We start from the raw sequence: 13,248 nt of genomic DNA, 5'->3' as shown, positions 1-13,248 counted from the left end.
ATTAGCACAATTAAATGTTCTGGGATTCCCGTTCTTCTCAGAGTCAGCCACAGTTTGTTATGATCCACACAGTCAAATGCCTTTGCATAATCAATGAAACAGATAGACATTCTTACGTAAGTTAAATACCTCTTTTTATTAATATCATTGAATGTTATATATTGCAGTAGCTATAAATTTTGCCTTTGAACAATGACATAAGAAAATTATGTGGTGGCATTGAGTGTAATATATATTACTAATCATAGAAAGGAAAAAAGGAAAATATAAATTATTTGTCCTAACTTGAATAAATCCTACACTTGGAACTACTTATACCTTCTGTATAAGGCTCAACACAGCGAGGTTTTCATTTTAGCGAAGTTTCACAACCAAACTGTAATGTAGGTGAAGATGGATCCTGCAGTATTTTATTGATTATCAAACTTTTTTTTCTTTGTTATTATATTGCTATGCCTACAAAATCCATAGACATTGTGTCTCATATATATACAACATTTATATGTCTCATGTATATATCAACATATTATTTCATTCCCATCGTTGTTTCATATGATCATTCCCATAAGGTGTGTTTTATAAACTTAATCATCATTGAGCTATGCACTTTATTACCTGGTTCTTTCCTTGTTATTTCACCCCTACTAAACTCTTTCTACCCTCCAATCTTTGCTACCTCACTGAGGCCTCGCCTCCTCACCCTCAGACCCCTTATTTCTCTTTCTTCCTTTGAATTTTTGTACACATCTTACTAGTTTTCCTTCTATTTTAACAATAATGGTCTTACACAGTATTTGTCCTTATGAGACTGAGTTAGTTCACTCAGAATAATGCTCCCAGCCTTCCCCATATGATAGAATATTTGAGTAGTTTTCATTTTCTTGCTATTGTGAATAGCACTGAACATCAGTGTACAGATTTTCATTTGTGTCTCAGTTCTGTTTTCCTCAGGGTTTTCCTAGCAGTAGAGTAGGTGGGTCATATGGAGTTTCTGTGTTTAACTTTTTGAGGAAACACCAAACTGCCTTCCAGAGTGGTTGTACCAGTTTAAAATCCCACTATTAGTGTATAGAAGCTCCAGTCTCTCTACATCCTCTCCAACATTTATTGCTTGTTATCCTGTTAAACGTTGCTGGTATTACTGGAGTGAGAAGGTATCTCATTGTGGTTTTGATTTGCATCTTTCTTATTACTGGTGATGTTGAGCATTTCTTCATGTGTCTAATGGCCATCCTGATATCTTCTTCTGTGAAAAGACTTTCCATGTATTTTGCCCATTTTTTAATTAGTATATCAGTCTTTTTCTTGTGGAACCCCCTAGTATTCAGTAAATTTTTGTTATGAGACCCTGGTCTGAGATGGAATTGCCAAATTTTCATTAGATTTTCTTTTCATCCTTATGGAGAAAGTTTCTTTATGCACCCAGGGACTTACTCTTTAGAAGGTCCCATTCATCCATGTTATCCTCTCTTGCTTGTGCATTTCTGGCTGTATTTGTCAGCCCTTTTTTCTCAAGAAGAAAATAAATTATTTGCTAGGTGCAGCACCCTGAATACATCCACAGCATCAAGTTGGCTGATGATGTGGTTTAGATCTTCTGCAACTTATTCAGTTTCTTTCAAGTTCACATGTCCTTTGGTGAAAGTAGTGTGTTAAAAGACTCCTGCCAATATTTTGACATTTGAAGAATATTGTTTTCTTCATGTCTGTTAACTGTTTTATATATTTTGCAGATGTGTAGATATGAACCAAGGTTGCCTTCTTGGTCTGTTGTGTTAAATCATTATATAGTGTTCTTCTTTATCTTTTATGGTGTTTTCATCCTGAATTCTACTTTCTTAGAGATTAGTATTGCCACTCCTGCTTTGTTTGTGAGTACTGTTTGCTTGGTATATTTTTTTCCTAGTCTTTGATTTTTAGTCTCTTTCTTTGTTTCTTAAATATATCTCTTATATGCAAAATGATTTTTAATCTTGTTTCTTAAATATGTCTCTTATATGCAACATATTTATTAATACACTTTGGTTTTCTGTCTATTCTGCTAGAATTATGTGAATTCATTCACATAATTGTGATTATTTTTTCCGTTGGTGATTTTTTTTCATTTACAATGTTTGTATACATTGTTGTTCACACTGGATCTTATTGACACGCCAGGTTTTATTTATCATTGCCCTTTTACGGTTTCTTTTTCTGCTGTTTCTGTTTGCTGAGGTCCATCCTCTTTCCTTTGCTGTCTCTGTGTGAAAGACTTCGCTTGAAATTTCTTGTAGGATTGCTCTTATTTTCATGAATTCCTTTAATTTTTGTTTCTGCAAGTCACATAATTTCTGCTTCATAGTTGATGCACAGGTTTTCTGGCTACAGGATCCTCGGCTGGCAGTTGTTTTCTTTTAACCTTCTGTGTGTGCCATCCGTAATCTTCTTGCTCTCATGGTTTCTGCTGAGAAATTAGAACTCGTAATTGTTTCTCCTTGGTAGATGATCTTTGTTTGTTTTTTTTCCCATGGTTCTTTTTGTATTCTATCCTTATCTTTGGTTTTAGAGAGTCTGACTGTGGTTTGTCTTAATGTTTTCTTTTGGCATCAAGCCTATTTGGGCTCTGCTGAGCTACTTGAATGTGAATTTCCTCATCCTTAAGAAGGTTTGTTGTTTTTTGTTCTTTTTTCCTAAAACCTCTTTCACAAGTTTCTCAGTGTTTTCCCTGCCTCTGTCATGTCCTGGGATTCTGGTCATACATATGTTGTTCCTTCTGATGTCATCAAACATGATTCTGATGTTTCTTCATTTTCCTTTCTTCTCCTCTGTGGTTTTTTTTTTCCCCTAATGTTTCCATTGAGGTTTTTGTCTTCCAGCTCACTGACTGTTCCATCTTCTCTGTTCTACTTTTTGGACCTCCATCATGTTGGAAACTTCTGCCATTTCAGTCTTTATATTCTGAATTGAATTTTCATTCATTTCTGTTATTTTGAGTACTGTTTTGGTTGTACTCACTCTGTCTTGTGATGATTTTCAAAGTTCTTTACCTCTTTATATATAATTTCATTTCTTTCTTAACTTTTGCAGTTCCTCCTTAGTTGTTGCTGTTCCTCCATATCAGTATAGTTTTTCTGGCTCCCTGTCTCTGGAGTATTTACTTTATTTCTTTCTAGTGGCCTCTATTCTTTTTTCCATCATTGTCAGCTTTTGCTGTAGCTTTTCATATAATCCCACCTTAATGTATATCTTCTGGTTTCTTGTCTCTGGAGTATTCATTTTATGAATGACTTCCATTTTTTCTTGCCTCATTCATACCTTCTTCTATAGTTGTTCAGATGACTCCATCTCAGTCTAATTCATCTGCTTCTGTACCTCAGATGTATTTATTGGGTCTGCAATATGATCTGCTTTTTTAAAGAGAATTATTACATTTTTTCTTTGCAATGTTTGAAGCTGCCTTTTATTTCTTGACTTCATACAGTGTTTTTCCTGTTATGTGTTGGGCCCTTTCTGTTGTATCTGCATAGATTGTTGACTTTTTTTTTATCTTTATGATGTTATTTGTTATTTGCAGACTTAAAGTGTTCCCTTCATGGGAGAGGGCAACTCACTCTGCCAGGAGTCCTTTCTGGGTCTGTACAGTGGGAAAGCTCCCCTTTCATAAATGCTTCAACTTCTGTATTGACTTGAGTGTAGCCCTGCAGGAATCTTGCCTGAGTGCTGCACACCTCTTCTGAAGTTTGTAATTGTCCTTGGTGGTGCTGGTGCATAGAGTATCCAAAGACATTCTTCCCCTGGCAGTTGTACTCTCTCTGTCCCTTGTAAAGTTTAGGGAGATAGGACATGATACTTTTTTTTTCTTACGGCAATTCATAATTTATTATGACTTACACTGTCAAACATCTATGCAATGGCAATGAAACACAAATCAACATATTTCTAATAATCTCTGCTTTCAGTCAAGATTTACTTGATGTCAGTCATGATTTCCTGCATTCAATGGCACCTTCTTAATAAAGCTTGAATTTCTGGAATTTTATTGCTGATTTAACCATTTTAAATAATCTTCAGAAAGATTACACTTGCATGTGGTATTAATATTCATTGTTGGTAGGTGCCTTCAAGTAGACTAAGACTCATAGCAATGAACCCTATGAATGATAGATTGAAATCTTGCTCTGTCCTAGACCATCCTAACAATTTCTGCAGTGCTTAAGACCATCATTGCAGTCACCATGTCAGTGCATCCTTACACTCTTCAGCTAACTTTCCACATTTTTGCTCTATAATTTCTGTATTTTGCTGGATCACTTTTGTTTTTGGTGTGAAACAGGGCATGTACCTCTATCCAGCTACGCTAACCTATTCGGGATTTCTCTACCCTGAGCCCACCTTTCTAAAGTTTGAGATAGTCCTTAGAGGTGCTCGTGTACAGAGAAGACAGAAACCAACTTCCCCTGGCAGGCTGCTACACTCTATCTCATGAATGGTTGGGGCGGTGCTGATCACAAATTCTTACAGGCTAAAGAAGTTCTGTTGTAGTCTGTAGGGAGTTGTGTTAACTCAAAGGTGGCATTTCTCTGACATTTCTAATCCAGTAGCTCCTTGTGGGATTTACAGTCTTGGAAACCCACTGGAGGATCAAATATGAATCAGTTCTGACTCAACAGCAGTGAGTTTGAGTTCAGTTTTCTTATAAACCAGCTGTAATATTCCGAGGACATCAGAACATACTGAAGCTGTATCTTCTGTGTCACAAGTCCAGCATATGTTGTCAGACATGATGAGAGAGCTAATCAGCTACATAGGGAGCTCTGGTGGCCTAGTAGGTGTGGCAGGTGGTTTGAACCTACAACCTTCTCTGTGTAAAAAATATGGACAGTCTCCTCTATGTGATTTACAACCTCTGGAAACCTGCCAGAGAGTCTGCTGTGTGTCATTTCACTTGACAGCAAAACTGACGATGGACTCAAATCAGCTACATTAGCTGTTTTTTGGAAGCAACAAAGTCTGAACTGACATCTCAATACAGAATTATCTAATTAGATCAAATCACAATAGCCAAAGAACAACATCCATAAAGAATCTCTGCTTCAATCAGAAGTGATGATAATAATGATGACGTCAGTCTTTTAGTTCTGCTTTATGACTTTGTATCCATTTTCTAGAATTCTGTTGTTGTTGTTTTTGTTGTGGTTGATTGCTGTCAAGTTGAGCATGACTCATAGCGATGCTATGAACAAGAGGCTTGAAGCCTTTCTGTAACTATCATCATTTATCAAGGTTCATAGAGTTTCCAGAGGCATACTGTTTAGGAAGTGGATGCCACTCCTGCTTCCAAACCTCCACCAAACACTGTCCACCATAGGTAACTGTGATCATATTTGACACCCCAATGGTACAAGGTTGAGCATCACGGCAACCCTGATTTAGTTACCTCAGTACAGCATATTGACAGAGAGTGCAATACCACTTAGAAGAATGTTCCTACAAAATATTATAACAATCAACTTTAAATACAAAGACCTTCCTGAGAGCTTGTTGGCTCAAAGCAAGAGGCTTATATAAAAAACAACCAGTATAACATGTTTTTGTTGTTACATGCCATTGAGTCACCTGCAATGTATAGCGACCCTATGTACAGCAGCTCTGAATTCGTCCCTGTCCTGAGCCAGTCTCATAATTGTGACACACCAACCCCCATTGCCCCAGATACTGTATCAATCCATCTATTGGGGTCTTCCTCTCCTGCACTTTCCCTGCATCCTTGCAAGTATGTGAGGCAGAGCTTCAAAATCTTAGGCTCCAAGGAGAGACTTGGTTTTACCCTCTCCAAGACAGACCTATTGGTTTTCTTGGCAGTCCATGATATGTTCAAGACTCTTCTCCAGCACCATAACTCAAAGGCATCTATTTTTCTTCTGTTATCCTTAGTCATTGTCCAGCTGTCTGATGCATAACAAGTAATTGAGAAGACCATGACCCGGATTAGGTACATCTTTGTATCTAGACTGACATAATTGCTCTTCTGCACTCTGAGGAGTTCCATAACAGCAGATATTCCCAATGCAGTTCATCTTTTGATTTCCTGACTACTGGTTTTAAGAGTGTTGATTATGGATCTGAGCACTCTGTAATTGCTAACAACCTCAATCTCTTCTCCATCCATCCTGATGCTGCCAGTTGGCCCAGTGGTGAGAATGTTTGTCTTCTTGATGTTGTGCTTCAGTCCATATTGAGGATTACAGTCCTTGACCTTCTGCAGCAAGCAATTTAGGTCTTCAGTTTCTGCAAGCAAGGTTGTGTCATCTTCATATTGTAGGTCGTTGATGAGTCTTCCTCCAATCTTGATGTCACACTCTTCCTCATAAAGCCCTGCTTCCCAAATGATCTGTACAGATTGAAAAGGTATGGAAATAGGATGCATCCCTGATGCACTCCTTTCCTGATTTTGAAACCGTGTTTCCTTGCTCTGTTCTGAGGACTGCTTCTTGGTTCAAGTATAGGTTTCACATAGCACAATCAAGTGTTCTCAAGGTTAGCCACAATTTGTTGTGATTCCACAAAGTCAGATGCCTTTGCATGGTCAATGAAACACAGATAGGCATTCTTCTGGTACTCTCTGTTCTCTGCCAAGATCCATCTGACATTGGCAATAATGTCTCTAGTGCCATGACCTCCTCTAAACCCAGCTTGTATTTCTGGTAGTTCTCTGTCAATGTACTGTTCCATTCGTTTCTGTGTGATGTTCAGCAGGATTTTGCTAGTGTGTGATATTAGTTATATTGCTTGATAATTTCCACATTCTGTTGGGTCACCTTTTTTTGGAATGGAAAGAAATATGGATCTCTTTTAGTCAGTTGACCAAGTAAAACCCTACATACAGCAGAATTCTTATAAAGAATTTTATTCTTTCTGTGTCAGCAACATTATTTTCAATCAAGAAATTTGTAAAATATCCTCACCACTTTCTCTAGTGGAAGGTCAGAGAAGAAAAGAAGATTCTCCACATGATGGATTGATACAGTGACTGTAGCAATGGGCTTGAGCATGTCTCAGATTGTAGGAATGGCTAGGATAGGGTAAGGGTTAGATCTATTGTTCACAGAATTGCTGTGATTCATAGAGAGAGCTCTATTGGTCTAGTGGATAGAAAGTTTTGTTCCCAAGCCAAAGGTGGGTGATTTTAATCTGTGGCCCTCGGGCCTGGCTTTAATTGTTTTCGGTCAAACATTCTTCTAAGTGGTATATCACTGATCTGGCAATTTGTTGTATAGAGGTAACTTGTGGTTGCTGTGATACTGAACAGTGTGACTCTGATGTGTCAAATGTGATAATGGTTTCCCATGGTGGACAGTGTTTGGTGGAGCTCCTGATTAAAGCAAGTTTGGAAGCAAGAGTGACATCCACTTCCAAAGTAGCTTGCCTCCGGAAACTCTATGAACTTAGAGAAACACTGAAAATTATACAAGTGTTCAGGTCTTTTGTTCATAGGGTCACTGTGAGTCATCTACGACTCAATGGCGCCTAACAACCACCACCACCACCACTTTCTCTGGCCAGTACAGCAGCCATCATCATAATGCTTACTTTTCTATTCATAGCCTGCCTTGTTAATTGGAAATGAGCCCAGTTTGCCCTCTTTACATTCTAATTACAGTAGAAATATATATTTCTCTCCATAATTGCCTCCATTTTTCTTTGTTTTAAAATTCTTACGGAGTTTTTATTGCATTTTCTTAACATGCAATTCTCTTGCTGCCAAACTTCCTAGAATCCATTATTTTATATTTGTTGTTGTTGTTGATTGCCATAGAGTCAAATATGACTCATAGCGACATAATGAACAAAAGACTTGAAGCCTTTCTGTAACTATCGTCATTTCTCCAAGTTCGTAAAATTTCCAGAGACATATGGTTTAGGAAGTAGATGCCACTCCTGCTTCCATTTTGTATTTAAGATTCTGTATTATGTTTTCAACTGTAAGGGTGAAAGAGAAAGATGGTAAGGCACTTGATGTGGTAGTTGTTGTTATTGTGACATCAAGTTGCCTGTGCACAGTGGCCCTACCCTGTCCTGGGCCATTCTCACTGTCTCCAACACACCTGCCCCCATTGCCACAGTCACTGAGTCAATCTATCTCATCTAGGTCTTCCTCTCCTGTACTGTACCTTCACCTTTCCAAGTGTGATGTCTTTCTCCAAGGATCAGTCCCTTGGGCAACATGTGATGTGGTAGTATAAATATTTGTTTCTTCAGAATTTATTGTCTGTTAGTAATTCTATTCTGTATGCTCATGTCAATAACAAAAGTATTGGTATTTTGAAACACTTAATTTATAGCATATCACTTAAATGCTATTATTATTTTTCAGGGCAAGTCCATTCTTCTAAGTGTACTTCTTTCCTCAATCTGTAGATGTCTCAGTTGATTATTTATTATTTTTTTTTTAAATCTTTTACAAGGCCAGCTTGGAAATGGAAGGCTCACAGCAGTAAGTTTTGGTCTCAAAGCTTAGTCAAAGTAGTTCCTAGATAAGAGACCTAATGTAAACCATTGCTGCTCTTTGTGTTTACAGATGTTGATGAATGCCAGTACGGGAATCTATGCCTAAACGGGGAGTGCAGAAACACCGAGGGCTCCTTCCGGTGTACCTGCGGGCAGGGCTATCAGCTATCAGCAGCAAAAGACCAGTGTGAAGGTAGGAATGTGACAGCATGAACTGTTCACCTCAAAGATTGTGTACTCAGTAAAGTGAGTGTGCATTTTAAACTACCTGGATGACTGCTAATGGTGTCAGAAAGCACAAAAAAATATTGGGCAGGAACATCAAACTGACTAGAAAAGGGTTAACTTCCTGATCAGGTGGTTATCGCTGAAGAAGAGTTTTTGCTCTTCACAGACTTTTTCACACTGAATATATTTTAAAGTCCTATCCCCTAGAATTTCAACAACTGGAAGGTCATTTTTGTATCAGCTTGGTATTAATAGAATATTGACTACCTTAGTTTTTGTGTTTGTTAGACTTGTGTTGTTTTGCTATAAAACACTACTAAAGAAGATTTCAGCACAACTGAAATAAATACACTAACAGAAAAGCTTTGTAAAGCATATTCATTTCTAGACGATATTAGTAAGAAATCAAAACTTGTTGAACTTGGATTTTAAGAAACTGTCCATTGACCTTTACATAGAAATATTTTGCTTTCCAATAAGTATATTTCTTGAATTTGAAAATATGGCATTATCTGAAAGTAGCATCAATAATTCTTGAAAGGAAGCTTAATTTCTTGTTTAAGAACACAATCAACTCTGTATAAGGCTGTGTTTGTGTAAAGAAACATAACTATAAAAAAAGAATGTCTAATGAGTTCAGTATCTCTTGAGATGGTGTTCTGAGAGAGACAATTAATGATAGTAATAGACAGAGGTCTAGTATTGTTACAACATCCCAAATTATCTCCTTGTACCAACAAAGAAAGTCATTACAATATCTAATCTGAGCATAGAGAATGAGGAGCACACACACGCACCCACATACACAAATAAGTGAAGTAATTTATTTTCACTTTTGTGAATCTCAAAGTTTTCATGATTTTTTTATAACTCTTCACCCTAGTTACATCAAGATTCATGAAAGCATTCTGTTCTTAAAAAAAAACTGTGTATATTACAACTTTATTACGTACTTATAAAACATTCTTGTCAGTCTGTAAAATCATTGCTAAATATGAATTGGACTTACCCAGAACCATCTCCAGTTTTATCAATAGACACAAGACGATTGTGTTACCAAATGCTATGATGCCACAAGCGAAGGGAGGTTGAATCATGGTACAGCATTCATGTGGGTCCTGGTCTATATATTGTCTTAAACAATCACATTGATAAAAGTAGATAAATGGTTTAAACTGTTACTTATTCATTTAACAAATGACATATATTGTTTGTTTTTCACTGATTATTAAATACCAAGTCATCTAGGAAATCATAATAAATGTGTTAGGCATAGTGTCTTTCCTCAGGAAACTTGAAATCTATTGATGAAAGTAAAATAATTGAATGTGTGTGACATTATATGCCCTTTATGTGTGAATATCATACATGTGTTTGAGTGAACATGTACTCAGAATTGTGGTTACAGAATAACAGTCACTAAGCTGAGGAAAAATATATATGCAGGGAAGAAAGATTCACAGGACTGTAGATGTCAAATGGACTGAGAGAAGAGACGATGCAGTTATATTTGGCCACATGATCATTGCTGATATCAAGGGAGATAGAATTGGAAGCTCAGTCAGAAGGTAAATTAGTGAAGATGAAATGAAGGAGTGTGTACCATGACACGCTGGATCAGGAGTAAGCAAAATTTTTTAAAAAGCCCACTCTTAAATATTTTGTAGCCATATAGCCTCTGTTTCAACTGTTCAGCCCTGCGATGAAAGCAGCCAGAGGTCTGTGTATATGAATGAGCAATGCTATATTTCAACAAAGCTTTCTTTATAAAAGTCGTATCTAGATTAAGCCCACAGTCATATAGTTTGCTGACTGTGATCAGCAGAAGCGCTATAGTTGCTTGTTAAAAGAAAATTTTCTAAGAAGATTAGTTGACATTAATAAGTTATAGCAAAGTATTTGATACTTAGCCATGAACAGTATGATAAATATGTATAGATTTCCAGCTCAGTAGTCAAAATTTTAAGGTTTTTCTCATTGGAAGATGTGGGCTACATACCCTTACCAGAGCCAAGTTACGGCATATAATGAAAACGAATATAAAATTCGTCATCCACTGTGTAGTTTATAGAATTTCTTTAGATGAATGAAGGAGCCATAGTGTTGTAGTGGTTAAAACACTTGGCTGCTAATCTCAAGGTTGGTATTTCAGATCTACCAGCTGCTCCACAGGAGAACAGTGAGGCAGTCTGTGTTTGGAAAGATTTACAGCCTTGGAAACTGTATGGGGCACTCAACTCTGCCATAGAGAGTGATTATGAGTTGGAATTGATACGATGCTAATGAGTTTGGTTTGATTTTACATGAATGATTACAAAACATGTTTAAAACACCACATTTACAGTTGTTCTTTGCCCCCTTGCTCGTAGATATTGATGAGTGCCAGTATGGCCATCTCTGCTCTCATGGTCAGTGCAGGAACACAGAGGGCTCCTTCCGGTGTGTTTGTGACCAGGGATACAGAGCATCCCTCCTTGGGGACCACTGTGAAGGTGAGAACTGCTCCTCACTGAAGCATTGTGGAAATCAGCCATCCTCCCAGCCTCTGTCCTCTCTCCTCCAGTCACATAAATAACGCACAGAGAAGACGAGAGCATAGGTTTCCTCTGCACTGTTCCAAGCTGATTGAAAACATTGGGTCGACTGAAAGGGGAAAGAACATTTTAACTTTTTTCAGCTGCAGAGGATTTATTCTGGGTCGAAAGTTCTGAACTAGAACACCACACCTCATTTATGCAGGACAGACATCTACATGTTCCATGTAAATACAAGTTTATTTTCCAGATAATTTGAAGAACTCTAAGAGCCAGTCTTCAATTTCACTTTTACCTTTTTGTGTGATGTATTTCTAAAACCTGTCCAGCTCATACAGAATGTGACCATCATTTACATCCTTCACTTTCCCCCATCCATATGCTCACTTGATGCATTGAGGACGCTGTCAATTGTGAAGCCAGAAACCTGGATAAGGCAGGGTGGACCCAACGTGAAGAAGCAGAATCTCTGAGAGGGTCTGCAAGAAACTGCCCTTGCAGTAAGCACACTTGCTTTGTGGTGAATGGTTTTGTGGTACATGTCTCAACGCCCAGATTCTTTTCTCATTTTCTTCCCATTTCTTAGTTGGAAAAGATTCTTTGTGGTGTACAGATAACATCCTGCATTTCTGAGCCAGAGAATTTGGCTCCATCATTTACAAAGTGGCTGAATTCCCATGTTCTGCTGTTGCGAGCATACAGTGGTCCAACCCTTTTGGGAAGCAGTTTGGGCAGGATTTCAAAGGCCTTATAATAAACATTGTTGTTCAGTCAGAAACTAACTTCATTAATGTACCTCCAAGAGTTAATAATAGGAGGGAAATGCTGTAATCAGTCCCACTACTAAGAAGTAGACAAACGATCAAATATGTAGTAAATCAGTGTAATACAATATAATTGTGTTGGAAAATTTTTGCTGGGGCAACTATACAATGCATGGGTGAATGAATGTTAATAATTTCTCATAGGAGCATTTCAACAAGAGTCCTGATGAGGGTTGACGGGGTGGTGTCAGAGGCCAGTCGTGTAAGAACCTTTTCGCGAAGGAAATAGTGAGATGTATGTTGTTGTTACATACCTTCAAGTTGGAACCTACTCATGGCTGACCCTCCAGTGGGTTTTCAGAGGCAGATTGAGGAGATAAATTGCCCATATTTCCCCCACGAGGCATCTGGTGGATTTAAACTCTGTGCTTTTTAGTTGGTAGCACAGCTCCTTACAATGAGGCCATCAGAGCCCCCTACCTAAACTGACCAGCATTGTCTCATCTGTCCCAAATCCAAGAGGATAAACAACCCATCAGTTATGTTTAGGGGAATGGTTCCTCCTTAAAGGGCATGTTTCTCTTATTGGGCTTTTTATGTTACAACCATCTCATTAGAAAATCAAGATTTTTCTTAAACCATCTTTTGCCAACAAAACTTTTCCACAAACTTGATCATCGTTATTAGCATGTATGTTTGTAGGATACAATATGTTCCCTTAAGAAAGTTCCCTTTGGAGTATAAATTAGTCCCTTTTCTCATAAAGTCGAGGTTCATTTCCTTAGTGTAGTAAGTTATAAATAGGAATGGAGTCCCTCCAACTAATTTAGAGTTCCTTTGAAGCTACATTAGCACTTCAGCCTGTTAATTCCCTGCTTGCATTGTATCAGACCCTCCCCTGTGGGACTGCGCCTTAAGTAATCAGCTGTGGCTGTTCACATGCCTCTCACAGCTGCCCGAGTAAGGGCCATCTTTCCTGTTGGCTTTTCAGTTTACATGTGTCATTTTCCTCTTATAACTCTGGCACAGTCCTTGTTTTTTTGCAGTATTATCCTGCAGTCCTGCTGGCCTCCTGTAAAGTCAGAATCCCGAGTGTTGCACTCATTTTTCTGTGTGCTACTTATTTGAACATGCGCGGTAGCCATTCAGTCTGATGACCCCAGTTGTCCTTGTTCTGAGAAGTCTTGGGCATCTCAGCCTTAAAAGGCTCTCCATCTCTGGCTTATTCCTCCTCC

The 13,248-nt window shown here is 38.0% G+C and overlaps 1 protein-coding gene across 4 annotated transcripts in view; it reads left to right on the top strand.

Annotated features, from left to right (window-relative positions):
- LTBP1 (latent transforming growth factor beta binding protein 1) overlaps positions 1–13,248 on the top strand; it is a 687,127-nt gene that overhangs the window by 547,937 nt on the left and 125,942 nt on the right. For all 4 annotated transcript variants that reach the window (XM_006882359.1, XM_006882362.1, XM_006882361.1 and 1 more), the window contains 2 exons: positions 8,558–8,680; positions 11,085–11,207. In XM_006882359.1, the coding sequence (XP_006882421.1) occupies positions 8,558–8,680; positions 11,085–11,207 (246 nt within the window). The remainder of the gene's footprint in view (positions 1–8,557; positions 8,681–11,084; positions 11,208–13,248) is intronic.

This window comes from Elephantulus edwardii, unplaced genomic scaffold, assembly GCF_000299155.1.
Source record: "Elephantulus edwardii isolate Elephantulus edwardi_28Jun2011 unplaced genomic scaffold, EleEdw1.0 scaffold00019, whole genome shotgun sequence".
In the NCBI taxonomy this organism is placed as follows: domain Eukaryota; kingdom Metazoa; phylum Chordata; class Mammalia; order Macroscelidea; family Macroscelididae; genus Elephantulus; species Elephantulus edwardii.
This window is presented reverse-complemented; position numbering and strand designations above follow the sequence as displayed.